Source organism: Benincasa hispida, chromosome 12 (assembly GCF_027475165.1).
Source record: "Benincasa hispida cultivar pf3 chromosome 12, pf3_genome.v1.1, whole genome shotgun sequence".
Taxonomy (NCBI): domain Eukaryota; kingdom Viridiplantae; phylum Streptophyta; class Magnoliopsida; order Cucurbitales; family Cucurbitaceae; genus Benincasa; species Benincasa hispida.
Window position 1 is genome coordinate 5,935,532 of NC_143489.1, and position 27,472 is coordinate 5,963,003.

General features: G+C 31.8%; 6 protein-coding genes across 8 annotated transcripts; 5 read left to right on the forward strand and 1 right to left on the reverse strand.

Moving 5' to 3' along the window:
- Positions 1–491: 491 nt before the first annotated feature.
- LOC150031723 (uncharacterized) lies at positions 492–890 on the forward strand. The gene has a single exon (XM_090308257.1). It carries the CDS (start codon positions 492–494, stop codon positions 888–890), a length of 399 nt encoding a protein of 132 aa, XP_090164383.1.
- A 1,038-nt stretch (positions 891–1,928) lies between these two features.
- LOC120092959 (small ribosomal subunit protein eS10z-like) lies at positions 1,929–3,648 on the forward strand. Its single transcript, XM_039051227.2, has 5 exons — positions 1,929–2,065; positions 2,357–2,405; positions 2,503–2,782; positions 3,084–3,213; positions 3,428–3,648. The coding sequence occupies exons 1-5, from the start codon at positions 2,063–2,065 to the stop codon at positions 3,503–3,505; spliced, it is 540 nt and encodes a 179-aa protein (XP_038907155.1). The 5' UTR covers positions 1,929–2,062; the 3' UTR covers positions 3,506–3,648.
- Positions 3,649–6,432: 2,784 nt separating this feature from the next.
- Positions 6,433–11,216, forward strand: LOC120092957 (mitogen-activated protein kinase 4-like). Its single transcript, XM_039051223.2, has 6 exons — positions 6,433–7,183; positions 7,911–8,040; positions 8,191–8,328; positions 8,968–9,300; positions 10,354–10,537; positions 10,641–11,216. Exons 1-6 carry the CDS (start codon positions 7,011–7,013, stop codon positions 10,832–10,834), a joined length of 1,152 nt encoding a protein of 383 aa, XP_038907151.1. The 5' UTR covers positions 6,433–7,010; the 3' UTR covers positions 10,835–11,216.
- Positions 11,217–12,848: 1,632 nt separating this feature from the next.
- LOC120092958 (beta-carotene 3-hydroxylase 1, chloroplastic-like) lies at positions 12,849–16,850 on the forward strand. Of its 2 annotated transcripts, none has more exons than XM_039051225.2 (7): positions 12,849–13,382; positions 13,870–13,929; positions 14,015–14,086; positions 14,181–14,315; positions 15,458–15,600; positions 15,686–15,742; positions 16,589–16,850. In XM_039051225.2, exons 1-6 carry the CDS (start codon positions 13,047–13,049, stop codon positions 15,732–15,734), a joined length of 795 nt encoding a protein of 264 aa, XP_038907153.1. In that variant the 5' UTR covers positions 12,849–13,046; the 3' UTR covers positions 15,735–15,742; positions 16,589–16,850. The 2 variants fall into 2 exon arrangements, with proteins under 2 accessions (XP_038907153.1, XP_038907152.1); XM_039051224.2 differs by having other exon boundaries at positions 15,458–15,583.
- A 6,541-nt stretch (positions 16,851–23,391) lies between these two features.
- LOC150031724 (uncharacterized) lies at positions 23,392–24,854 on the forward strand. 2 transcript variants are annotated; one of them, XM_090307990.1, is made up of 3 exons: positions 23,392–23,470; positions 23,741–23,902; positions 24,455–24,854. In XM_090307990.1, exons 2-3 carry the CDS (start codon positions 23,830–23,832, stop codon positions 24,643–24,645), a joined length of 264 nt encoding a protein of 87 aa, XP_090164116.1. In that variant the 5' UTR covers positions 23,392–23,470; positions 23,741–23,829; the 3' UTR covers positions 24,646–24,854. The 2 variants fall into 2 exon arrangements, with proteins under 2 accessions (XP_090164116.1, XP_090164117.1); XM_090307991.1 differs by having other exon boundaries at positions 23,441–23,567.
- LOC120092809 (uncharacterized) lies at positions 24,335–26,218 on the reverse strand. Its single transcript, XM_039051015.2, has 6 exons — positions 25,735–26,218; positions 25,510–25,624; positions 25,353–25,431; positions 25,214–25,265; positions 24,996–25,050; positions 24,335–24,904 (listed from the first exon to the last, which is right to left on the reverse strand). The coding sequence occupies exons 1-6, from the start codon at positions 26,107–26,109 to the stop codon at positions 24,726–24,728; spliced, it is 855 nt and encodes a 284-aa protein (XP_038906943.1). The 5' UTR covers positions 26,110–26,218; the 3' UTR covers positions 24,335–24,725.
- Positions 26,219–27,472: the final 1,254 nt, after the last annotated feature.

Below are 27,472 nucleotides of genomic sequence, written 5' to 3' on the forward strand. Positions count from 1 at the left end.
GCATGGGGTGTCGGTGTCTATTGTGTCATAGAGACCCTCGCTTTACATCTAGTTTTTGGAAGAGTCTCTAGTCAACATTAGGAACTTAGTTAAATTTCAATATAGCTTTTCATCCACAGACTGATGGTCAAACGGAGAGTTTGAACTAAACATTGGAGGATATATTATGCGTCTATGCATTGGAGTTATCAGGGAGTTGGGACTTTCACTTACATCTGGGGTTTGCTTATAATAACAGTTATTAAGCTATTATTGGCATGTCGCCATTTGAAACTCTATATATGAAGAGTTACAGATCTTCTGTCTATTGGGACGAGGTCAGTGAACAAAATTTGTGAGGACCTGAGTTAGTGTAGACCACAAATGAAGTAATATATAAGATTAGATCACGAATGAAAACTGCTCAAGGTGGACAAAAAAAGTTAGGTTGATGTTAGGCGTAAAGACCTGAAGTTTGAGGTAGGTGATAAAGTGTTTTTTAGTGAGCACTTATGAAAGGTGTTTTAAGGTTTGGTAGAAAAGGGAAGTTAAGTCCACGTCTCATTGGGCCATTCGAGATTTTAGAGCGGGTTGGTCTGGTGGCGTATCGGCTAACTTTGCCACCGTCTCTTTCTACAGTTCATAATATTTTCCATGTCTCTATATTGAGGAAGTCCATAACAGACCTGTCACATGTGGTAGGTTACGAGCCCTTGCAGTTGAGTGAGAATTTGAGTTATGAGGAGAGACCTATCCAAATTCTTGCAAGGGAGGTGAAGACTTTGTGCAACAAGGAGATAACTCTAGTAAAGGTTTTATACCAGAATCATCAATTCGGGAATACAACATGGGAACAAGAGGACGAGATGAGGACAAAGTATCTAGAGCTTTTTCAGGATTGGAACTTTTAAGGATGAAAGTTTCTTAAGGAGGGAAGAGCATAACATCCCGAATTTTTAATTAATTTTAATTTTAATTATCTCGAAATGTTTGGTTGTTTATTTTGAATTTTAGGTTAAAATTTGAAATTAATTTAAAGAAAAATTGGTTAACATAATTTAGAGATTTGAAATTTTGAAAGGAATTAAATGAGATTTGGAAGAGGTTTGGAATTTTGGAAGGAATTAAATTTTAAATAAGAGAATAAGAAAATTATTTACCTATATATAAATCTTGTATTTTGGAAGGAATTAAATTTTGTATTCTTCTTATCATTTATGAATAGAAGCAAAAGTTTTCTTTTTTTAATATTTTTAAAGGGATTAAGGTTTCACATTTAGTGATTTTAAGTGCTTCCACTAAATTTGCAACATATACACAAATTCTTTAATTGAAACAAAATCACTTCATGTGAAGTCTTGAACCCTTAAAAATGATTAAAGTTAATATATTTCATATTGACTGTGTTAACAATTAAGAGGTTTGTGGTTTGAATCTCACAACTCTTATAAAAATAGAATTGTATTGTATTTTCACAAAAGATATAACTCAATAATGACAAAAAAAAAAAAAACTATTTTTGCAAATAGTATTAATTTAATTTTTTGTTTGATTTTAAAGCATAATAGATTTATCATGAAATTATTTACCTTAGATTGAAATCAAGTATTTGCATTTCAAACAATATCGAAGTTAATTATTAATTAAACTCAACAAATTTCAACTTTTCAAACACAAACTATAATCGAGCAAAATCCTTTTCTTTTCAATTCCATGTGCATAATATAATTTCATTACCTTTCATTTCAAGTATTCCTCCCTCCAAATAAAACAACATACCATTAAATCATAACAAAAAAAAAATTACGTTATTTAAAATTATCTTGCTCTTTAATTCCAAACATAGGGTTAACAAGTAATTCAGCATACTTCCTACTTTCATCTCTATGATTGGGCCACGGCCCATAACCGATGATAAAGGAGCCAATGGGCCGAAAAGCCCAAAAGTTATCCATTCATTCGATGGTTTATAAGTCAAAGTTCAGATATTTAGGGCTTTACGCTGTGAAGGAAGATTGTGTAAGGGTTTCTCTCTTAGCTGCCGCATCTTCCTGCCGCCGCTGTCTCCGATCACTTCGTCAAAATGGTACGTCTTTTTTCCCTTCTCCATACATTCTAGCCTCTAAATTATTCGTTTGTTTACTCAAAAATCAGTGGAAAATGTTAGTGAAAATTGAATGAAAGATAACTAGTTGTTAATCCCGTCGAAAGCTCGTTGATTTGAGACTTTCATCAATGTGCTTGGTTCGGTTTGGATGCAATTAGTCTTACTGACCTGAACTCTGAATCGTGAAGTGTTCTAAATTTGTTGTTTATGATCTGAATCGACCCTCGACGGGGAGTAAATCTGTTTAAACGATCATGTTTCCATTTTTAGATCATCCCAGAGAAGAATCGCAAAGAAATTTCCAAGTACCTCTTTCAAGGTAGTGAATTTTACTGTCGTGTGTGTTTGTTGTTAGGGTTATTTTTGTTTATCTTCGTCGGTTTGCTTATTGTTCGGTTGTTGTTGTTTTGTATCAGAGGGAGTTTGCTATGCCAAGAAGGACTACAATCTGGCCAAGCACCCCGAAATCGATGTGCCAAATTTGCAAGTGATAAAGCTAATGCAGAGTTTCAAATCTAAGGAGTATGTTCGTGAGACATTTGCCTGGATGCATTACTACTGGTACCTCACGAACGATGGCATTGAGTTTCTGAGGACTTACCTGAATCTCCCTTCAGAAATTGTCCCGGCTACCTTGAAGAAACAAGCCAAGCCGGCTGGTCGATCATTTGGTGGCCCATCTGGAGACCGCCCACGGTAAATCTTCTCCTTTTTCTTATGGTGATTTGCTTCCCTTTGCTTATTGGTTTTTTGCTGAACATTGTGCTGGGTTTTACTTTTAGCTTGTTGATTGTACTCTGTATTATTGATTTTATGTTGAATAATTGTCAGTTCTAAATAGTCTTTAACTGCTCTGACTAGATGGGATTCATAAATCTATCCTTTTACACTGATATTACTGTGCTATTTATTCTACACTCTGCTGGTCTCTGAATCATTTTGTAGTTTGATTTTGATTATTCTTTTATCCTCATCCTATGGTATTGCTCTTGATTAGTGGTCCATCAAGATTTGATGGAGAGAGAAGATTTGGTGACCGAGATGGCTACCGTGGAGGTCCTCGTGGACCTGGTGGTGATTTTGGTGATAAGGGTGGAGCCCCTGCTGATTACAGACCTTCTTTCGGGGTAAGCAATTGTACCACTCTTAGGATTTCCCTACTTTTGATGTACATATGTTCAAATTATATTTGTTTGCTATATATGTATGTGCTTGGAGACATGTCAACTGGAGATTGTTTCATCTTTATATTTTGAAAGTAGTGACAGTTTGCTCTCCAGATTGGAGTTGGTTAAGTTAATAACTTTTTAATTGGTCTATGTTTATTCCTTAATATTGTAGGGTCCTGGTGGAAGGCCTGGCTTTGGCCGTGGAGCTGGTGGCTATGGGGGAGCACCTGCACCATCAAATCTTGAATGAGAGAATGTTATAGATGTATGGGAGTGTTTTTGTTAGTTTTAGATTCGAAGCAAATTGACTCAAAGATGTTGAATTAGAACTCATGAGATCATCGTATCAGTTTTGTTTGCCTATAATTAATTGCCGGATCTTTGGTTGCTGAAGTCTGTTTGAATGCCTCTTATTGCAGATTCCTATAATTCTGTTCACACTTTTTTTGAGATTATTATGAATTCATTAACTTATTCCAGAATCATTCTAGTTAACTGTCACTGAGTCTAATCTATTTTCAATCTCTCTTGGGGTTCTAGATGCTTTTGTTAATACTTCGATCGTGATAGAAAAAAAATAGTAATGCATCTGTTATGATCTCCAAATTCCTCTAACGAGGAAGATGATTCCTCTCTTGCATATATGTTTAGTAGACATCAAATGAACATTATACTTGAAACACAGCAATATTTGTGGGAAGAGGATAAGCCCACGTGTGAAATCTCCATGAGCTGAAGGAAAAAGAACCCTGGAACTCTCTATTTGGTATCTAAATATGCCTATCACATACACAAGTTGGTGAACAATAATGATATGTAATATTGTTACCGTTGGGGGGGATTGAAGCTTCAAAGTTCAAGGAATGCGACCTCTCAGTCCAATTGCAATTTGTAATGTAAATGATGAATCTGTTTGTTCTTGGTACACAGTATTCTTGTATTGTACGGTTCATTGATGCAGAAATGCATTTGCTTATATCATAGAGCTTTCCATAATTGAAATGCTTCTCTTTATGATCTTTTGAGCCAAATGAAGCTTTCAATCATTCACGTGAATTGCTCAGAATGGATGAGCTGAGCCATGTACTCCAAAAAAGGTTGTTCAAAGGTCCATGTTTGGCTGTCAAAGAGTCGACCCAAGAAGAGAAGGCTCTAACTTAACAGGCAGATCTCTCGTGAAACATTAACCACCATATCTTCTTCAAAAAGAAGGGGAAAAAAGTGCTTCTGCCTTCTCTGAAAATTTGAGGGAGTTTCCACTTCCATCTATTGGAAACTTTCTATTGTTATTCATTTTTTTAGTTTAAAATCATTTCCTTTTAACACAATCTACTATCTCGAGTTTTAGGTAATCATTGAGTATCTCTAGCGATATGAATGTTTGATTTGTAGTTGTCTTTCATTTGTTAGGTTCGGTACATTGTTTGAAGACCTGAATTTGTAAAAAAAAAAACTTGTGTTGGTATTATACTTGGATATTTAAATTGTTGGGATGTTTGGCAATAGGGTGTAAGCTAGTTTCCTCATTACAGAAAGAACATTAACTAAACTCCTTAATGAATTTGATCAAATCAATCAATCTAATTACATTTTGGGACTCTATTCTTTTAAACCCAACTTTGTTATTTTATTCTTTTGAACACTTTTTTTTTTTTTAATATTTCAAATGAGGATTGAACTTTAAATCTCGATGTTGATAGTACAAGTTCATCCCGATTGAACTATATTCATATTAGTTTCTCTTTTGAATTATTATTTTTGCGAAGAAACTAGAGTTGCAACAAATGCCAAAAATCCTATCCAAAAAAGGTGCTGAAAATCTGAAAAAGAAACAAAAAGGGAACATGAATATATTGTGAAAACTTTTGGGGACTGATGGGGAAATCTTGGATGAAGTGAATTTAATGCATTGGGGGACAAATCACAACACTTGTTATTAATTTTATTGACAACTACAGGGGAACCTTTGCTGGGGAATGGGCTATGATTTTATTTCATTTAAATTATGGGGTCTCTTCTGCAATTTCCCAAAATGTACTCATTATATTTTAGGGGCCCTTGGTATTTATAAGCCTCAACTCTCTCAAGAGCAGTTGAGAAAGATTGCTTCTTTTATACTATTTTGCTTCTTTAAAAAAATAAAAAATAAATAAATAATCTTTTGTATTGTTTTGATTTACACATTTATAAATGAAATAACCACTTTATTTTTTATAAATAATATTTATTTATAGTCAATAACTCAACTATCCTCGCCATCCACGTGTAATTAAATTAAAAATAATAATACTTACCATTTTCTAACGATTTCTTGGAATACAGATATAGAATCTTAATATGATGCAGTCTTATATAGAAAAAACAATAAACTAAAAACCATCATCTCGGAGACTTTCTAAGTGAATAATCATAAATAATAATAATAAATCATTTCCAGGGAAGAGTTTAGTACGTGATTTTTTAAGTCTCCAAACTTGTAAATGTTTATTTTAGTCTATGGATTTTTTACATGTAACTATTTTTATCTAAACTTTTATTTTAGTGTTAATAAATTAATGGTATAGTCTGAATATATGTACTAGTATGTTAATACGAATAGGATTTCAAGCTAAATAAGTTATGGATGAATATTAAGCCAAACGAATTTAAGGTCGAAAAGTAAAATGATAAAGACTATTATTGTTTTTTAATGGTTTAGAACTAAAACATATATTTTAAAATTTTAAAGACTAAATTATATTTTTAAATAAATAATAACTAATATTTGGCAGTTGAAATAATATGTATACTTGTCAAATCGAATATAGTTCAATTGACATTTGAATGTATTAAAAGCCACGAGATCCATAGTTTGAATCCTTCCACCCTCAATTGTGCTAAAAAAAATAATATTATAGTTATGAAAAACATTAATAATAATAATAATTACGTAGAAAAAAACTTTTTATAAAATCAATTATAAAAATAGAACACTTGTATGTTCTTAGTCTAATTTATATATATATATATATATATATATGTATTTAGATTAGTTTACATGGATCTCAACTAATTTTATAAGATAATTAATCTAGTTTAAGTATTTTATCAAATTCATAATCTTTATTGACCACGACAATTAATTTATGGGTTATCAAATGATTAAGAATATACAATTTGTTAAAGCAATTGACAATTCTAAACAAAAATGACAATTTCAACTTCCTTTAATTAATTGAATTCAAAATGTTGAACAACAAGCAACTATTTCTTTTATAGCTACGAGAAGATTTTAAGATGTTGGAGGAAGAAAAATAGAAACTTGAAAGAGCAAATTCCTTAAAGTAGGGCTGAGCTGACCCAACTGCAACAGCAAAATTGTATGTAATCAATTTAAAGAAGAAAAAAAAAGGGAAGAAATTGCATTAATGGTGGTTTTAATTAGACCTTATTGGAGTAGAGAAGGGCGTTTGTTTTGGTGGAGGGAAAAAAGTCAGCTTTGATTCACGGATTTTCAAACCATTTTGCAGATCAAAAAACAGAAGCAAAGCAATCAATCGCCATTGCCAATCGTTCGCTCTTCACATTTTTCAGACCTTCCTTTTTAAAAAAGCCCCAAATTCCACCTTTTTCCAAAACCCCATTTCCCATTTCTCTTCTAATGCTTCCCCAGATATAGCATTCGTTTTAGAAATCAGTAACTAGGAACAAACAAATTTCCCCCTAGTTGCTGCTTCCCTTTGAAAGCTCTTCTGGGTTTTCTTCAAATTCCCAAAATGGCTACCAAAGAATCGAGTTCTACCACTGCCACTGAGGGAAAAATTAAAGGGGTTCTTACTCATGGCGGGCGATATGTGCAGTATAATGTTTATGGTAACTTGTTTGAGGTTTCGGCTAAGTATGTTCCTCCTTTGCGACCTATTGGTAGAGGTGCTTATGGTCTTGTTTGGTAAGATTTCTTGTTTGTTTGTTTGTTTGTTTGTTTGTTTTTGATTTGTGTTATTAGTATCGAGTTTTAAATGGTGGGGTTGTTCTTGCTTTGATGATTTTTTTTTTTAAATCTCTAAACTGCTGTTCTTCTCTTCTTTAGTTGTTTTCTGAAAAGTTTGTGGAAGTTTTGGCGATCCTCCTCCTGATCTGCTTCATGGTAGTTTACTTGTTCAGTGAAATCATGTTCTGTTTCTAATTTGGTTTGTTAATGCTTGTTTAAATGAGGAATTTGTCTTTTGGGGGTTTTCAGTGATGAATGGAGTAAGGTGATTTCTATTGGCTCATTTCAGTGTAGTTTGTGATAATTTGACATGGTTGGCATCAATTGGGTGGGGATTTGAGGGGATCTGAACGTCTAATCGCTTTGTCGGCGGTATCAGTTGAGGTTGTGCTCAGGTGATACATGGTTGGTTAGATTGGAAACTATGATTTGATGAAAGTTAGTTAGATTGGAGATCCACTAAAGGAAACTAACTATGTGAAAGTTAGTAGGAGTTCAATTCAGGCTTACCTTTTCTGTTTTCAACCTTTCCCTCAATTGCAGTTGTAAATGTATTCTTTACTGTGAAACTTACTAGTGAATCATGGTTGTAATTGTCCATTCACTAGAAGTTTCAAGTTTTGAGTAATATTGTAATGATTTCGATAACCAAACTATTTCTGCGTCGCATAATTTCTCTCTGCAGTGCTGCTGTAAATTCAGAGACACATGAAGAGGTTGCCATCAAGAAAATTGGAAATGCGTTTGATAACATAATTGATGCCAAGAGAACATTGAGAGAAATTAAGCTTCTTTGCCACATGGAACATGAAAATGTATGGTTTGTTTCTAGAAATTATGCTCTTCATTTTAATTTTATTTTCCCTGCTTTTGATTAGCTCCAAGTTTTACTGAGAAAAAGATGGGCTGAGAGCTGGTTTTTCTGCTTCATCCTTCGTAACCGCTCAATTTTTAACCCTTCACAGATTATCGCCATCAGAGACATCATTAGGCCCCCAAAAAGAGAGGTTTTCAATGATGTGTATATTGTTTACGAATTGATGGACACTGATCTTCATCAAATAATTCGTTCTGACCAACCACTGACTGATGATCATTGCCAGGTTTTGATGCTGCAATTTTGTCTTAAATCGTACTCTACTCCGATGATCATTTCTATAAAATAGGAGTTCATGACGCTTATAGTTGGTTTATACTTCTTGGGATCTAAGTTAATGTATGAACTTCATAAACTCTTTCCTTTATTTTAGCAAGTTCGAGCCAAACCACATAGAAAAAGGTAAAAAAATATGAAGTTTGAAGTTTGTCTGACTGGAGAAAAGTTCTCTGGTGAATTGGTGCTAATACCATTCAAAATAGGAACTTTTTGACCCATCTGTAATTAACTGGTCCCTTCCAAATACCAATTCCAGGGATGTTAATATATGTGTTATAATTTTCCACAATTGATCCATTGTGGATGCCAATGAATGAATTTTTTGTTGGGGTTCTGTCCTCGTGAGCCATTTCACTGCATCAAGTTTTTGTGTTCCAGTATGGCGATACATGTGGAATGGATGAGGATTTAAATACTAAGACTAAGACCATGTTATATTTAAATTATAATATACTTTTATCTCACCCATGATTTTCTCATCGGAATTTCATCGGTTGTGTAGGCATTCACAGTGCACATTCATATTTAGATGATTATCATTCATAACTTTCATTAGCCACTAAACTGACATATTATGCACTTGCAGTACTTTTTGTATCAGTTATTGCGTGGGCTGAAATATGTACATTCAGCCAAGGTCCTGCACCGTGATCTCAAGCCAAGTAACCTACTTCTGAATGCAAATTGCGACCTTAAAATCGGAGACTTTGGATTGGCAAGGACAACTTCTGAAACTGACTTCATGACTGAATATGTGGTTACTCGCTGGTACCGAGCACCAGAATTGCTACTCAATTGTTCAGAGTACACTGCTGCTATTGATGTTTGGTCTGTGGGATGCATACTTGGTGAGATAATGACCAGAGAACCTCTCTTCCCTGGAAAAGATTATGTTCATCAACTCAGACTTATAACTGAGGTACAAGTTTAAAACCTACGAGAGTTCATGTATTCAAATCTTTTTATATGTGAAAATCAATTTTTGCATCATTTGCTCTGCTGTCTAGTTCTCTAGATCATTTTCAATGGGCAATGCTTCAGACTGGTCCCCCTTACCTATTGGAGAATGCCTCATCTAGCTTGACATCTTTATCAATTGACTTTAAGGGGAAGATACGTCACCATATCTATTAGCCCTTTAAGATCCTATATTTTAACGATTTGGTAGAGTTTACTAAATTTGGAATGACTTTTAGGGCTAGTTTGAAATGAATGCTTTTTCCAAGTACTTAAAAATGGTAAGTGTTTCGAGCACTTGAAAAAGTTATTCCAAACAGGTCTTTAGAAGATCGAAAAGTGCTATTTGTCAATTTAAACCACTTTCCAACATTAGAGGATCTTAATTTTCATCCTGAAAAGTGAAATCGCTATAAGCCTAAGCAACACAATACAGAAACCTAGGGAAGAATCAGAGTTCGGATGTTCAGGGTCTCGAGCACTCATTCTCCCACTTATATCAACTTCCCTATTTTCTTCTTAGATACTCACCCTTCCCCATTCCCCCTAACATTCATATAAATTTGGGAATGTTGTAGAAGTGAAGAATAGAAAATAGAAAACCAGAAACATAATCAAACAAACATTTTCAAAAAAAATTTAGAGAGGGGTTGGTCAATCTGTCAAAGAAATATGAGAGAACAAATGTCCCAACGAATCAATTCTGTTTAATCCTAATCCTCACATGGTATGAGTTTCAATGTTTGTGGTGTTAAGTGACTATCTTGTATGTTTGACATCTTATGTACACTGAAAAGCTGTTTTGCTGACTGTTGAGAAGTTCCCTACATTACATTTTTGTGGTTGTGTGATATCTTGATTCTCGCCGTTGCTCTTTTTGACCGCATCGTTTTCAGAAGTACTTTTGCGCTTCATTCCTGCTGATGAATGAAGAAAAAGCATGTATATTTTTCCAATTGTGTTTGTATTAATCTGATCATTTACATTGTTTCTTTTTTCTTTTCCAATGTAAAAGCTACTAGGATCACCAGATGATGCCAGCCTAGGATTTCTCCGAAGTGATAATGCTCGAAGATATGTCAAGCAGCTTCCACAGTACAGGAAACAACAATTCTCAGCTAGATTTCCCAATGTGTCTCCAGCTGCTCTGGATCTTCTCGAAAAGATGCTCGTATTTGATCCCAACAAACGCATAACAGGTGTGCAAAAAACGTTCATAAAAACTCTCGATCTATGCTAATTCATGTAGCACTTCCTTAACATCATCAAAATCAAATATGATACTTCTGTACCCTTTTGCAGTGGAGGAAGCACTTTGTCACCCATACTTGCAATCTCTTCATGACATCAACGACGAGCCGGTCTGTGCCAGGCCTTTCAATTTTGATTTCGAGCAACCGTCATGCACTGAAGAGCATATTAAAGAACTCATCTGGAAAGAATCCGTCAGGTTCAATCCCGACGAATCCGCTAGGAGGACAACTCTTTGCGTTTGACATGATCTAGATGCTGGAAATTGAGCCCTTGTTTTCTTTTTCCTGACTAGGATTTACTCTCATGATCAAGTAGATAAGAACAGCAGTAAAATTTGTATGCTTACCCATATAAATTGGAGTCCTCTATTGTACAAGGAGCTGATACTGATTTCTGTGAGGGAATTGAGGGGTTCCCAGAATCATGCCAAACCCCAATAATTTAGGCTTTGTATGACTGAACGAATTCGAAGCAACTAAGAACAAAAAACAACCGAAAACCGAATGGAAAATGGGGCAGAGTATTAGGTATTGGGAGATTTTGGAGGAAAGATTGTGGATGCTTGTACTTTCCATGGATCTAATGAACTAAGAAATAAAGTGAAGGGTGTAATGTTAGGGATGATCTCTTTGTATTTGTTTCAATGTGTGTTTATCAATTTGCATAGTATTTTATTCTAATTAAAGTTTTCTGAATCTTTTGCATCAATCTGTTCTTTTTTTTTTTTTTGGAAAAATGTGATTTTTGTGTTAGGTCAGGGGTGAAGAAGTTTTTTAACTAGGGAAGTAATTAATGGCTGAATCCAGTTTGGAGGCAATGGTTTCAATGAAAGCTGCAAAAGTTTGCATATTTATCCAATGTGATAAAGTTTCTGTTGTTTGTTCCCAAAAAGTTCCTTAGCAGAATGAAAATGGGTTGAATTATAAGTTTAGTTACTCAAACTTTAAAGTTTTTGTCTCTTTGGTTATTGAATTTTCAAAGGTGTCTAATAGGTCAATAAAGCTCAAATCTTTATATCCCCACTTGTTGTACTAAAAAAATCATGTTGATGATTTTGGAATTTAGATACCAAAAGACTACAATGAAATTTAATCTACAATTCAAATTGATCAATGGAATTATAATATATATTAGATCCCATGATTTTTAAAATAAAATTCCACCCTAAATGCTTCAAATGGTAGGTAATTTAGTTCATAATTTGGTTAGTAACTAAAGTCAAAAGAAATAAAGAACAATTGAGATTCAAACTTTTATTTATTATTTTCTTTAGGCTAAAGTGAGTGTCTTTATCCATTTTAAGACAACGGAAGATGGGGAACCAAACAAGTCATATAGTTGATTTCACATTTTCTCAAATTTGCTGGTCTGCCCAAAATTAGATGAATTTATTCTAATTTGTATTTGAGTCTCATTTTGCTTCTATCTTACCTTGCTTTTTCCTCTTATTTTGTATCAATTCTCAATTTATATGCCCTTTTTAGGCATAGCCATTTGATGTGTTGGTACTTTGATCTTTTATTATTTTAAGATAATTAGTATCTTATCTACTAAGTTATGTTCGAATTGATAGTAGAAACAATGAATTTGTTGTTGTAATAAGTGGGTGAAAAAGAATTGAATCTCTAACCTCTTGATTGAAGACATATGCTTTAATTAGTTGACTTATGTTATCGATGATAAAATGAAATTCTGTTTCATAAATTATTATTTATATCGATCGAACATGGTCATTAAGAAGTGCCAATGATGATGGTTATGACAAAGATGGGTTGAACAAATGGATTATTATTGTTGTTATTGTTATGTAACACATCACACTTTTTTTTATCATAAAACTAAAAAATCTTATGTCAGTATTTTCATTAGCTATTTAACAGAGACATATACCAAATTGAATTATTTTTTTAAAATTAGGAATAAGTTGCACAATTTTGAAACTTTGGGACGAAATCAACATGTTCCCCAATCCTTATGAACCAAAAATGTACTATATATATAAATATAAAAAAACATTAACATAAATACACGAAAACGCTAATGAACAATCTCTAGAAGAAATATAAGGGCAGTTTCATAACTTCACTACATGCCTAAGTTAACCAAAAAAGAAAAGATGAAAAGTATTGATAACAAAAATTGAAACAACTACCACACTAGATGAACAAAACTAACAAAACACGGTGGTACATAACACAAACATAGGCAATAACTTCCCTTATATACACATAACTCTTAACAAGAAAAATAAGTATAAAGGCTATTTTAGTACCTTCACCACTATACCAAAAATGACTTCTTTCTTAACTAATTGCTGATTCACATTCAACACGCAGCCACAAAGAACTCAAATTCAATTTAAATCCTTTATATATATATATATATATATATATCGAATTCCATTTAATAAATCTAGTCTGAATTTCCATCTTTTAACGTGTACCCATTTCTTTCATGGCGACGGTGATTGCGGCCGTTGCAACCGCCGCGCCATTCAATCAGAGATTCTTTCATCGGCCGGCTGGAGCTCCGCCTCCACGACTGGGTTTTTCAAACAGCTTCCCATGGCGGTGTTTTGCGGAACAGAGGTCAAGAAGATTGCTGGCTATGAAGAAGAAGAAAAGTGAAGAAGATGAAATGGTTAAGGAATTGAAGATGAGTGTGGATAAGAAAATGGGGAGGAAGAAAGCGGAAAGAGATGCTTATTTGGTAGCTGCAATTGTTTCGAGCATTGGGTTCACTTCAATGGCTGCCATCGCTGTTTATTACAGATTCTCTTGGCAAATGGAGGTACTCTGTTTTCATCTGTTTTGTCATTAATATCCATCGACTTTAAGTTTTTGAATTTGGAGTAACTCTGGAATCCTCGACAAGGTATTGCCTTAGTTCATGCCATTAAATTATTGTTATAGCCAAAGTTAAATTTTATAGCTTAAGATGCACTCAATTATCAATATATTTGGACATTTCATCACAACATGTCAGTGATAGGTGGAATAAGCTTAATCTATAAAATAATATTGAAATTGCATGGAATGTGGTAGAATTGATATATTATTTGATCTTGTGGAGTAGCTATGTTATGAAAATTTTATTAGTGCTAGAAAATTATCCCCATGTATTGACATTTATTAATAAAGTGACGAAGAAATGGTTTGAGAATTATAAATTGGAGATAAAATTATATATGTATGTCTAAATTTAGGGTAATAAACCAAAGTTAGGTTAAATTCAAGTTGTAGAAGGAAAGAGCTGAGTATTACAATCTAATTTACAGGGCAGAGAGATTCCGATTTGGGAAATGTTCGGCACTTTCGCACTATCTATCGGCACTGCTGTGAGTTGTAACTGAAGGGATTTGTTTACAACAACTTCCGAAATGTTTAAAGCATTTTCTATTTATCGATGGGTTTTTATTTCAGGTGGGAATGGAATTTTGGGCGAGATGGGCTCACAAAGAGCTATGGCATGGTTCGTTATGGGATATGCACGAGGTAATAAGGTGTTACATTAAATGTGTTAATAATAATGTTGAAAAGCATATAGTAAAAATTAATTTGTAAAGTGTATATATACTTTTTTGAGTAGTCTCATCACAGGCCGAGGGTTGGAGCTTTTGAATTGAACGATGTGTTTGCAATTATCAACGCAGTTCCAGCCATTTCTCTTCTTTCTTTTGGCTTCTTCAATCAAGGCTTCTTTCCCGGCCTCTGTTTTGGTGCCGTACGTCTCCTTCTCTCTTTATTTATTTATTATTATTATTATTATTTTTTAAAAAAAAACTATATTTTAGTCTCTATTTTTTAATTTATTTCATTTTGGTCTCTCAAAGTGTTCGAACTTTTAAAAATAAGGTATTTTGGTTGTCATTTTATTTTATTTTTAACAAAAGTAATGATTTAGTTCTTTTATTATGTGTTCTTATGTTTTAATATGGCCGTGATCTCAAATCACATAAATTAGAAATGAATATGGAATAAAGTAATTCAACATGAACCAAAATTATTGTTTTCAGCTGGTATGAGTGTTGTTGAGTAGTAATTGACATGTAACCTTCTTTTTTGTAGGTTGGAAGTTAAATCTTTATACCTTTATAGTTGTTGTACTAAAAGAAATTATTGTTTTCAAAGATATAAAGGTTAAAGTAGTTATTTTAAAATTTTTGGACTAAAATGAAACCAACTCAAAGTTTAGATACCAAATTAAGATTTAAACTCTTCACTTTTAATATTTATTACATTCAATTTTAAATAAGAATTAAAATTAAAAGACTAATAATGTAATTAGAAAAGAAATTTTAAAACTAAGTCACCTTCCCATAGGCTATAACAATTTTTTTTTTTAAATTTCTAGTTTTTGAAAATTAAGTTTATAAATACTTCTTTTATCTATAAGTTTCAAGTTTTATTACCACTTTTAAATGATATTTTAAAAAATCAAGTCAAATTTTAAAAAAAAAAATTGTAAAAAAGTTGTTCTTCTAGTTAGAATTTAAATAAAAATGTAAGTATTTATTTAAAAAGATGAAAATTATAATAGGAACAATAGAGAAAGCAAAGTAGAAAGCTAAAAACAAAATTCTAAATACCATTTTCATCTAAATCTAGAAAATAAAATTGTAATCTATCTAAAAAATGTTATTTAGGTCAAATCCTTTTCTTTTTCTTATAAATATTAAAATCCAATATTTAAAAGTATTTTCTCCTAATTTTATGAAAAATAATGGATGATACATACGTTCCAACTTTAGAATCCTTCCAACCCAAATTTAGTAAAGTGGTGAAGGAAAATTGAAGTCCAAGTCAGCTTCGTATGACGTGTCGTCCCATGATTGGTCATTGACTTTTATCAGTAATTTTCAACAGGGTTTGGGAATTACGGTGTTTGGGATGGCCTACATGTTCGTCCACGATGGCCTCGTGCACCGTCGTTTTCCATTGGGTCCCATAGCCGCTGTCCCCTACTTACGACGTGTCGCTGCTGCCCACCATGTACTTATCGACATGTCGTCAGTTTTTGCCTCATTATTATTAATGTGATTTTTATTTTTTTTTTTAATTTCGGATTAATTTTACTTTTTTATTTTGTCACAGATTCATCATACGGATAAATTCGACGGAGTTCCGTACGGGCTGTTTTTAGGACCCAAAGTTAGTTCCTTCCTTTTACTGGCTAATTATTTTTAATTTAAAATATCATTTTAGTTATTTTGAAACTCGTTAATTCTAGACTATAATTTCAAAGGTTCAATTCTTAAATCTAGTCTGCTATTTTATTAACTCATTATCTACTAGTATTTTAACTATAAATTTAGAAATATATTTATTATATTGTATCTTCTTACCCTATAACTATTATTAATTAAGTCAAATTTCAATTTATACTCTTAAACTTTAGGGATCCTATCAATTTAAATCCAAAATTAATAATTGTATAATCTAAACCTTGAACTTTTGAGGTTGTAATTTAAACCTTGAATTTTGGATTGTATTACTTTAAACCTTAAACTAACAATTGTATCAATTTAAATCCTAAACTTTCACGAGTATATCAATTTAAATCCTAAATTTTCATAATCGCATCAATTTACATCTTTTTTAGATTTAGTTTGACAAATATCAGATAAAACATTTAATTTTTTCAATCAAATTTATGTAAATTTTAAAGGTCTAATTGATAAAATTGCAAGTCTTACACTATTTATCCATATGAAACATAATAAAAGATTTAAATTGATACATTTATGAAAGTTCAGGATTTAAATTGATACAATTATTAGTTTTTGGTTTAAATTGATACAACCTCTAATGTTTAGGTTTAAATTGATACATTTATTAATTTAAACCTTAAATTGATACAACCCCAAAGTTTAAGGTTGAAAATTGGTATTTTCTCTATTATTTAACTAATTTTAAGATTTATTAGAAATATATATAAAAAAAATGGTATTTTAATTATTTGATTAATTGCATGAAAACGACGTCGTCTGTTTTCAGGAACTGGAAGAAGTGGATGGTGAGGAAGAGCTGCAGAAGGAAATTAAAAGGAGAATCAAGGTTTACAGAAATTAAATTAAATTTTCAATAACAAAAAGTAATAAAAAAGAAAAAAGAAAAAAGGAAAATAACACCACTCTCTCTTCTTGCATATTTATTTATTTGTATTTCATTTGTTTTTCTTTAAAGGGTGGATCGCTAATTACGTGATTGATAGTTAACCAAAATATTGATTAGAATACTTTTTTTCTTTACAAGTTTAGTCCTATAATTATCTAATATTTCAAAGTTTAGAAATTAAACCTATAAATTTAACCCAAAATTAAGAGCTTAAAGACGTTTTGAACAGTTTATAAAGTCTTAAAATTAAATATAATATTTAGCTACTTGTAATTCGACCTTCTTTTTAATCTAATCATTATTAGTTGGATTTTCAAATTATAAAAATTAAATTGAACATAAAGAGAACTCAGGTTATATTAATTAAAAAACTATTAATAATATCAATTTAAATTTTAAACTTTTGTAATTATATTAATTTATATTCTTATTTATATATTGTCCAAAAAATATTATGTGAGACTTACAACTATATCAATTAATCTTGTAAGTTGTCAAAAGTGAATCAATTTAGACTATTTAACAAAATATACGATTTTCAACGGAAATCCTAACTAATAGTCTAAATTGATTCTCTCATGAAACTTTGAGCGTTTAATTAATAAATTATAAGTGTTACCCAATGATTATCTAAACAAAATATAATAAAACATATAAATTGATAAGTTTATAAAATTTAGATCACATTTACATCCGATGAAAAGTAATCCATCAACGGTAAAGTAAAAGGTGAATCTCAAGTGATTACTTTTGTTGTTATTTACATGCTTTTCATAATCTAATAAGGTGTGGAACTCCCCTTAAAATTTGTAATTAAATCATGTAATCTAATTAAAAAATAAAAAGTGTCCGCCGTGGAGATAGAGGTGTAACATTTGCTTTCTAAAACGAGAAGACGTGCAAGCAAAAGAAAGTTACACATCTACTCCACTCTACGTTTCTTTCATTTTGGCTTTCCAAAATTCAGGTCATTTTCTTGCCGACGTATCGTTCTTTCTTGGACTACTTGTCGCCCAATTTCTAAGACAAACAAACCCCAAACCCTATTGCAAATATCATTTTGACTTTTCTTCATCAAATTAAATTTAGAGGAGAAAGAATACGTTCTTCAGTTTAGTTTTCATCCAGTTTCTAATTTTTAAAAATGTTATACATTTCATCCTTAAATTTTGAGTTTGATTTTGATTTATATCATATTTACCCTAATAAAAATATAATGAATCAATGATAATGTGAGATAATGTGAAGGTAGGCGCTATTTGATTATATTTGGTATTGTTTACTTGTGTTTTACATCCATACTGACACACGAGGCACATTTCTAAATCTGTAATAAGAAATGCAAATTGATTAACGAACAGAACATGCTCAATCCAATTGTGTTTGAGAATTATGTCGTACCATTACCATTATCGTTTTGGTTATCGTTACGATTACCATTGTTATTACTGTTTTAAAGAAAAAAAATTATGAACTTTTACTGTTACCGATATAGTTTGACCCTCAGAGGTAACAGTAATAGTAAATGTGACAAAATTCATAAGCAATCCAGTACATTTTTTCGTTACGGCTTGGTAAACATGGCCTTAGTCTCTAAATTTTAAGATGTTACATATAAATGTTTCAATAGTAAATTGATCTCTCCCTCTACTCATAGACATAACGAATGCACTATTAACAAATATCACACTTCTTTTGATTCATAGACATAACGAATGCACTATTAACAAACTACGAAAATCTCTTTCTCGATTTTTATTGTTTACATTTTTCTCACATTCTATATTGTTAATTTCATTACAGAATTTTAAAATGGTAATTAATACTTTACTTAGAGGACAAATTAGATACAACGAGTTGGTCATTAATTGAAAAATTTAGACAAATTCTTTTCCAGTTTTTGAAAAAATTCTTCTCAATCAGTGGTTTGAGAAAAGTACTACTTCAAGATATGAAATTAAAAAATATATATCCATTTTTGAAAAAATATTTCTTTTAGATTTGGGGTTCCGTATTTGGTAGAGTGCAACAAAAAGAATCGAAAAAATCGAGAAACCAAACAAATCTAAATCGATACAATGATTTGATTTGATTTTTTAGTATAAAATTGGACATGAATTAGATCGGTTTTTGTTGGATCCGTATGATAACATTATGAGAGGTGAATAGGGTTTAATAAAACTAATTAATACTTTTTTACTAAGTGTGGGCCCAATTAAACAAATTAACAAACTTTTTGGTGCAAAATTAATTTAAACAATAAATTCATGCAAATAATTTCAATTCAAAATAATCAAGTTAATAATACTACTTTAAAGAACTCAATTTGATTCTAGTATGAAGATTGGTATGAGATATGTAAAGATCAATTCAACCAATCTAAATAGACATTTGAAGGAACTCTGAATCGAGATCTAAGTGGAAGTGAATCGTTCCCAATTCCATTGAGAAATAACGCAAACAATTATAGTCTAAATGGAAACAATTATTCATAAACATTAAATTACAGGCATGCTTCTTTAAGGAACAAGCAGGGATAAAGTATGCAAACATTTGAAGAACCTTTCTTCAAGTATTCCTCGATCATTAAGCAACTCGTTCAATTAGCACGAACGTCGAATACAATGATCAAAACTCGATCTCAATGAACGTCTAAATGAACCTTGATCCCAATCGAGTCCAACTCGATCCTCGAATGGAATTAGAATACCACCACAAATGTTACCTTGGTATTCTCAGTGTGAGAATCCCGGAGTTGTGGGCTCTGTATGATTTTGGATTGAGGAAAGCAGGAGGTAGACGATCGAGTAAGTGGGAGATGTAAGTTATCTGTCGTATAGACGAAATACTCGATCGTTTAGAAAGACGAAGCTTGTCGTATAGACTTTACTACTCGATCTGTAGCAACGAGTAAGCAAGTAACTATCGTATAGTAAACTCGTAACTCAATCGTGTATGCTCTCTATGCTATTGTTTAGTAAAACACTTTTCCTTGATAGCCTTTTGTGAGATTATTCTGAATGAAAAAATTAACTAATTGATTTGGAAAACAATTTTCCTTTTTATCTCAAAGTTACCATTAAACTTCCAATAACCTCCCACTCAATTTAGTTATTAAAGAAAAAAAAATAATTAATTATCATATAATTAATATGTTATAAATAAATATAATAACCAATTTATCATATTATATTTATAACCTATAGTTTTAATATTTCATCATATGAAACATATAAATTATAGTTCTTTTTCTATTTTATGGTATATAATATAAATCATATTTATATTAATTCCTCTAATGATAATGTATCAAATAAATCAAATCAATTATATCACATATAATTGAATTTCCTCTTGTTAGTTTGCAAATTAACCCAAAATCTGATTCTCAACTTGAACTCATTGAGCTACCTAGAGAACCTCATGGACTTGTAGCTTCAAGCTCCAATGGTATGTAAATAACTGATTAAACTCTTTAATCACGAGATCAACCATTCGTTAATTGTTGGTCACTCCATTAAAGACCGACAGCTGCACTATTTGCACTACAGATATATTTCTGTGTACATATGAACAATCAACAGTGCGATGACCATTCACAAATCGTCCATAAGTACAACAGGGCCAATTCACTGTTTTGCCCCATGTAGTTACATTTAACTCCTTAAGTACCACTAATTTCTCTAATGAACAATAAGTCATAGTCCTACTATGACTAAGTCCTTTCGGGCAAGGAGAGGGTGTGGCCACTATGTTTAAGACCCGAAATCAGTCTTTAAGGGAGCAATTTATCTACTTACTCCTGCTTCGAGGAAGGAGTGAATTTCGTCTTGTGTAGCTGAGTTCACAGCTCCCCAATCAGACGAATCCCAAAATGGTAGGTTGTTGAGTTGGCAATCTGGCCACTCTCACCCATACAAAGCAAAGGACCACCCTCATAGGTAGGAGTTTCCAGCTCACTCAGGATTAAGATCATGTCACCTATGGTCATTTTAGTGAGATGTAAGTCTCAATTATCAACGACATTATATAAAGAGACTAATCATTTCATGGTTCGATCTTATACAAACTCTTTGTATTAGAATTCCCCACTTGCATGTCTCCATATGAATGATCAGGATCAAACCATTTGTAGCACTTTACAACACTTGTAACATCTACAAAGCGGGTCGTATCCGTAGTGTCAACAGGATAACGTATCCCTCCTTTATCCATCAACTACAGACCATTTTGGTTATTACTTAAGGCATGATCTACTCGTATGTCTCTACATACATGCTTAAGTTATATGAAATAACCACGAGTCTTAGTTTATTGGTGAGTAAATGTTTATAAAATAACATTTATTTTATTAATAACAATATGTTTACGAAATGTTTACAAGCTACGAGATCAAGAATTGGGACACTAATCTCAACAACATTAAGCAATTAATTTAAGGAACAAATATTGCAATTAATTTCATGCAATAAAAAATAACAAAAAATTAATTGCAAAATTAAAGTAGGAGAGAGATAGAGAAATTAATATTGGAAATTTTATGGTGGTTCGGCACAACCGACATATATCCACTTCCCAAGCACCTCTTAGGTATGTCACTATGAACTTGACTCTTTTCACGACTTAGAGTCAAACCGCTACAATATTCCTTTTCTTCGAGGGCAAGAACAAACCTGATCCTCCATGATTGAGGATTAAGCCGTTACAACCACTCTTGTTGGGATCAAGAGCAACCTTTACAATGAATTTGGAAATGAAGAACAATGTGAAAACTCTCTTGAAGAGTAGATTTATAAACTTTTGCTCAACAAATTTTATCTTCACAATACATAAGATTTGATTTGGGTCATTGGATATTGGTAAAAGAAAATTGAATGATTGAGATTTTAAATTCAACTAGTAGTTAGATTATATATATATATATATATATATATATCAGAATCATTTCTTTTAAAATTAAAAAAAAAAAAAAAGAAGCAAAAGTTCATGTGTCCAAAATTAGCACACAAACATAAAATAATGCATTTTATTTTTAAATTTGTTTTTTAAAGAACAATCCAAAAATCAAAAGTCCACTATGTGTCGCTTCTCCATCATTCTAAATGGCACATTTCAATTAGTCCACTTTTATGAGAAAAGTTATGTCATGTCATAAGCTCGGGTTTTCTCCATTAACTTGTTTCGGTCTTATCTTATTCGTTTGAGGTCCAATAAATAAAAGCAAGTTTGTTATCATCAAAATATTAATTAATTAATTAAAATTAATTAATTTGGGATTAAGGGCAAAAAAAAAACCAACAGTTTTTTATTAGAAAACCAATCAAAACAAAACCAATCCAATAGTATATATATACCCTTAAAAATAAACTATCTTTTAGTATTTAAATTATTATGGTGTATGTATAAAAAAAAAGACCCAATTTTAATTTTAAATTAACAAAAATGACCAATTCAAAATAAAGTGGTAATAAAAATAAAAATTAAAAGAAAAAGAAAAATGCCAAAAATCGAAAATCAAACCGATAATAAATCGTTCCAAATAAAACCAATCCAATGGTTTTGTTTTTTTATTGGGTATTGATTTGGATGTAAAATCGATTGACTTGATTTGGTTATTGGTTGATCTCAAAACCGACAAACCCGAACCGACTACCACCCCTATTATTTGGGAGAAAATACGGTGATTTTTTTTTAACGTGAGCACCAAATATGAAGGAGGAAGGTAGTTGGTCAGTTTGAAGTTTGTTCAATTCTAATTGTATTTTTAATGATCTAATTTTAGTTATTTATTTTTAATAAATCTTAATAATAATAATTTTATTTAAGAAAATATAATATGTATATATGTTTTAAAAAATTATAGTACAAATATTAAATATTTTTTTTAAAATTAATAATAAACTAAAAAGGACTGAATTTAAGATTTATTGAGATTTTAAATTGCATGAATTAAAATTGGACAATTGAAAGGAAATGGATAGGGACCACGTGTGATTCTAGTGTTATCATGATAAGGATTAATACAATTACAAATTTTATGATTTCTTAACAGAAGTCCTAACCAAGACAATAAGTGAAAAATAACAAAAATGAAAAGTCGAAATTCAAGCACCATTTAGGATCATGGTATTAACTTTTCTTCAACATATCGACATCGCTGTCAATATTTCTACATTTCTATAGGTTCGACATCACCTGAGGGATAAATCAATATTTCTATTATTTCGTAAAATGAAAATCATGAAACATAAACAATAAACAATAAAATGTAAGTAATTTGAATATAATATGAATAGTGAACATTTTATGTGGTTTAAAAAAGATAGAATGTTTATTTATTAATTTAAACATCTTTTTAAAAACTTTTTATTCTTATAACTTTTTCATAAATATTCATGGACGTTGATATTTTATTAATATTTTTATCGGATATTAAACATTTTGATGGATTATTTTTCAAGTCCCATGAACTATAATATTACTTCGACAAAGAAATGGAAGTTCTGATGTCGATATTACTGATTCACTAAAATAGACTAACATCGACTACAAGTCTTCAGGTCTTGGGCTCAAGCTCAACGGGCCAGTTTTGGTGGGCCAATTGGAGAACCAAGCCCAATATCTTAAGACACGTAATTTGGTCCATGAAGATTCCCGAAAGTTCGCCCCCCCCCCCCCCCCCCCCCCCCCCCACAACCAAAACTCGCAACTTCTTATGCGCCAATCTCAACACCGGAACGGCGACGATTGCAGAAGATCGGAGTACGGACACTCTCATCTTGCTTTTCTCATATCTGATCTAATTCTTTATCACTTTCATCTCTCGCAACATTCTTTGTTAATCGGTGCTTTAAGTTTCGTTAGTTTTCGTTAATCTTACTTACTGCTTCAAGTTCTTTTCCATTACGATCGTTAATATCGTTTTCTGTGTTTGGATATGAAAAGAGTGTGTGTGTGAAATTTGTCTCTCTTGATCCTAAGTTTATGTCTCTTGGAACTGATGAGTTCTGTTGTTTTGCCTATTGTGATCAGATTGGATATATAATCTCTGCTCCTGTGATATTGAACTGATTGGTCTCTAAGTTTGGGGAAGCTTAATTGCTGAAGGTTGTAAAATATATATGCGTGGTGCAGCTGCCTTATTGACTGTAAAGAACAAATTTAGACCGATCCATCCTCTGAAAGGATCATGGGGTATTGTCCCTTCTCTTTGATCGATTTAATCTTTCCATATTTTTTTTTTGGCTCCTAAGTTTTCGGAGTTTTTTCGATTTAGTCTTTGTACCTTAAAAAGTTTCGGATAAGTTCTGAACTTCTAAAGTTAACAACTCCCTGTATTTTATAATGTTTTTGAATAGATCTTGGAATCTCAATTTTGTATCTATTAGGTTAGGCCGCGAATTTGTTTAATACTTACATGACATATTTTTTAAGGGTCTTTTAGTAGGTTGATTTTAGGTCAAAAGCATTGAACAATAAAATTACTGAAAATATAGTTTCAGGGTACAAAATTGGAAGTTCAAAAACTTATTAAATTTTTTTTAAAGGTATATTAGTTAAACTTATTATTCAACCATTCAAATTCTGCAACCTATTTGAATCTTTTTAGTTTTTAGAGTACAAAGATTATATAGACAAAAGTTAATTGAACCAAACATGTAATATAATTTTACTGTTTCTTTTTTGTTTGTTTCCTTGTTTTGCAATTCCATTACATGAAACAATTGTTGAACTGTAATTTGATAGGTAGTCTAGCTTCATCAATACAAAGGCAAGGAATGAAGAATGATTCTGAGGGAGAGTCTGTGGTTACCAAAGAGAAAGCAGACCCAATTGCAGCGTTGAGTAAGCCCCCACCACTCCCTCCCCTTCTTGGTCCATTGGCTGTTTTCTCTTTGTTAGAAACATATCTGAGTCGTGATGGAAATGATGACTAGAAGGGGATGTTTTGTATGTTTACAATCGTTTCCATGTCCACGAACAGAATAAATCATCGTGTGTGTATATGATGTATCCTTTACTTGAAAGACTTTATAACATAATGTAAAAATTTGAGTACATTACTATACAGTTCAGCCCCAAAATGTATAAAGGTTAGATAACTCTTCAAAAAGCTGTCCAAGAGAAGCTTGAAGAGAATTATACAGATCTTTGACATCCACTTTACCCAACGTTGTTGAGAAACTTTTATCAGCCCTACAGGAGACATAATTCATGCATCTTTAATGTTTAATAAGAAGCTTTTGCTCACGAAGATCTGTGGCATAGAGTATTAAATTTGACTTACATTCTGGAATTGCTGGATACTTGGCGAGCAATAAAGTCACAAGCTTCATTATAGCCTGATATTAGTTATAGACAGCGCCCCATCAGTCCAACAAATTGAACATTTGCTAATACACACAATTTACTTTGATTTCAATTGAATGAATATTGAATGATTTTACTCCTTTTCAAGTGTTGAATGATTTGAAATTGGTTGGAAGTGATGGCTTGTGTACTCACCAAGATTAGATGTCCTGCTTTTATTTGTGGTTCAATTATAATTTGTGCCTTCCTGTAAAAGAGTTGCATTTGATGTAATTAAGATCTTATTTCTTCAATCAATTGAAAATATTAGGTACTAAGTTTATTTATGGTTAACTGTATAGTTTTTCTTTCTTCATTTCTTATGTCGATGAAGGTGCAACCCTTGGTGAAGGGAATCTCCATGTTCTTCCACTCTGCCAAATGATAATTAGGTTTGTCAATGTTTTAGAATGATAGATTTTGAATTGTAGGGTTGTTCTAGATAGAACTACCTAAATGCCAGATTGCTCCTACGCTGGAAACGCGTCTTTCGTAGATGTTATGGATTCTAAACTTCACATCTGGACCCATGCTATGAGTTAGTTCTTCAAAGAAACGCAGAGCTGCCTGCAGTTAGGTTCCATAGACTCGTAAAAAAAATCAAATTTCTGTCATACATCTATAGAAGTATGAATGAGAACGGAAATAAAGGAATATCTAACATTAGCTCATTTTACCTTCTTCCCTATAAATGGTTCAACGAACAAGGAGTCTTCAATGTGGCAGTCTTCTGAGATGTAACTGCTCAATTCCTTCAAGTTCTTTTCGTTGATGCATTTGTAAAACCTCTCAATCATTTCTGATGGAGAATTTGATCTTGAATCTAAGCGGGAAAAGGAATCATCCTTTAAGCACGACGAGACGAAATGTAGCTTGACATCGGTGGATAATCTGTTGTTTGTTTTCTTCTTCTTGCAGTTGCCATAGTTTTTCTTTTGCTGTAATATACATGAGGATCTTTTAGTCAAGAATGTACAGGAAAATCTTCTCAATGATTGGGAGCCCCCCAAGTTGACAGCTTGAGGAGGAGGAGGACTTATAATAAGGGACATTATTATTATTAATTCACTGCAAAAGGAGAAATGGGTGTGAGCCTTTTATGAAGACAAAGAATCAAGGAAATATAAAAGGTTTTGAAAAATGGTGCTTATTTGTTGGAAATGGGATAGGAATATTATGAGTGATTTTGCCTTGGGTTGTAGGCAAGGAAGCTTCTTCTTATGGTTTAGTTAACTTGGAATCATAAGTGTTCTGTTCTCTCTTTTACATGTTAATTGTTCTGAAAAGTCCTTAAATTTATGTTTTCTTTTTGTGTGAAAATTATCCCTTTTAGGCTAATGTTCTCATGGGAATGGTTGCCTTTAGGGTTTGGAATGTTGGATGAATCCAATGATCATGTGTTTGAAACAAATGAGAGAGTTGTCTTTTGGGCCTGATAGGTCAAATCTAAACTTAGATTGAAATGACATTGATTTAAGAAAAATCAAAACAATCTAATCAATTGCTCGATGATTGATTCGACTTAGGTCAACTAAAGTCAATATTAATAGCCTAAAATGTATAAAAATTGAAATTGAATGATCAACGCTTTTTATAATTATTTCACACTTTAGAAATCAAAGTGACCAACACGCATACAGAATTTTGCTTGCATGCTTTGTATGATGTTCTTTCGTATTGACTACAGTGAAGAAGAATCAAATTATTTTATACGTATTCAATATCTAGAGCTAGTTCTATTCAAACCTTTCTAATTTACCTCAGTCCAAAATATTAAAAAACACGATTGAAATGTTGAAAGCAAAATTGTTGTTATTTATTTTTTTTTTCATTTTTTAGCTTAAAACTTTGGAAATAATTTTAAAATGTAGATGAAGAAAGTTGTTCATAAGTTTTGATTTTGTAAAATAGATAATTACGGAGACCCTTCTCGTGACACATTTGCCAATCCCAATGCAGTCCATGGGGGTGCTTCTTATCATTAAAATTAAATTAAATCAAATCAGTCCGTAGCTTTTTATCATTTCAATTTCTAATATTTTTGTCGGTTACTTAATTACAGGAAATAAAAATGAAAATAAATTGATTTTTTCTTTTTATGTTTTTTTTTTTAAAAAAAAAACAAATGGAAAAAGAGAGTGGAAGTCAGAAGATATCATTTTTAATGTATTGCGCTGCAAAGTTGTACAATTACACATTTTAAATTCAAAATCATACAGAAAAAGTAACATTATGTTAATGTGTATGATTTAATAAGATGGGCGTGTGGCAAACGATGTATTTGTCACTACGAAGATGACAGTGGGAATCTTGGAAGAGAAATTGCTGAATTTCCTTAAATTCCGTCTGTTCCATCTTTTATCTTTACTCCAAAATGAAAAATATCAGGGAAATTTCATATGCTAGGTTCCATCA

Excerpts from the sequence above, each read along its gene's own strand:
- LOC150031723 (XM_090308257.1), top strand. The coding sequence starts at position 492 with ATGAAAGGTGTTTTAAGGTTTGGTAGAAAAGGGAAGTTAAGTCCACGT.
- LOC120092959 (XM_039051227.2), top strand. Across the intron at positions 2,406-2,502 it reads TTCCAAGTACCTCTTTCAAG|AGGGAGTTTGCTATGCCAAG; the intron begins GTAGTGAATTTT and ends GTTTTGTATCAG. Across the intron at positions 3,214-3,427 it reads ATTACAGACCTTCTTTCGGG|GGTCCTGGTGGAAGGCCTGG; the intron begins GTAAGCAATTGT and ends TTAATATTGTAG.
- LOC120092957 (XM_039051223.2), top strand. The coding sequence starts at position 7,011 with ATGGCTACCAAAGAATCGAGTTCTACCACTGCCACTGAGGGAAAAATT. Across the intron at positions 8,329-8,967 it reads TGACTGATGATCATTGCCAG|TACTTTTTGTATCAGTTATT; the intron begins GTTTTGATGCTG and ends ATGCACTTGCAG. Across the intron at positions 10,538-10,640 it reads TCCCAACAAACGCATAACAG|TGGAGGAAGCACTTTGTCAC; the intron begins GTGTGCAAAAAA and ends ACCCTTTTGCAG.
- LOC120092958 (XM_039051224.2), top strand. The coding sequence starts at position 13,047 with ATGGCGACGGTGATTGCGGCCGTTGCAACCGCCGCGCCATTCAATCAG. Across the intron at positions 14,087-14,180 it reads CGTTATGGGATATGCACGAG|TCTCATCACAGGCCGAGGGT; the intron begins GTAATAAGGTGT and ends TTTTTTGAGTAG. Across the intron at positions 15,584-15,685 it reads GTGTCGCTGCTGCCCACCAT|ATTCATCATACGGATAAATT; the intron begins GTACTTATCGAC and ends ATTTTGTCACAG.
- LOC150031724 (XM_090307990.1), top strand. The coding sequence starts at position 23,830 with ATGCGTGGTGCAGCTGCCTTATTGACTGTAAAGAACAAATTTAGACCG. Across the intron at positions 23,903-24,454 it reads TCCTCTGAAAGGATCATGGG|GTAGTCTAGCTTCATCAATA; the intron begins GTATTGTCCCTT and ends GTAATTTGATAG.
- LOC120092809 (XM_039051015.2), bottom strand. The coding sequence starts at position 26,109 with ATGTCCCTTATTATAAGTCCTCCTCCTCCTCAAGCTGTCAACTTGGGG. Across the intron at positions 25,266-25,352 it reads GAAGAAAGAAAAACTATACA|GAAGGCACAAATTATAATTG; the intron begins GTTAACCATAAA and ends ACTCTTTTACAG. Across the intron at positions 25,051-25,213 it reads AAGCAGGACATCTAATCTTG|GCTATAATGAAGCTTGTGAC; the intron begins GTGAGTACACAA and ends AACTAATATCAG.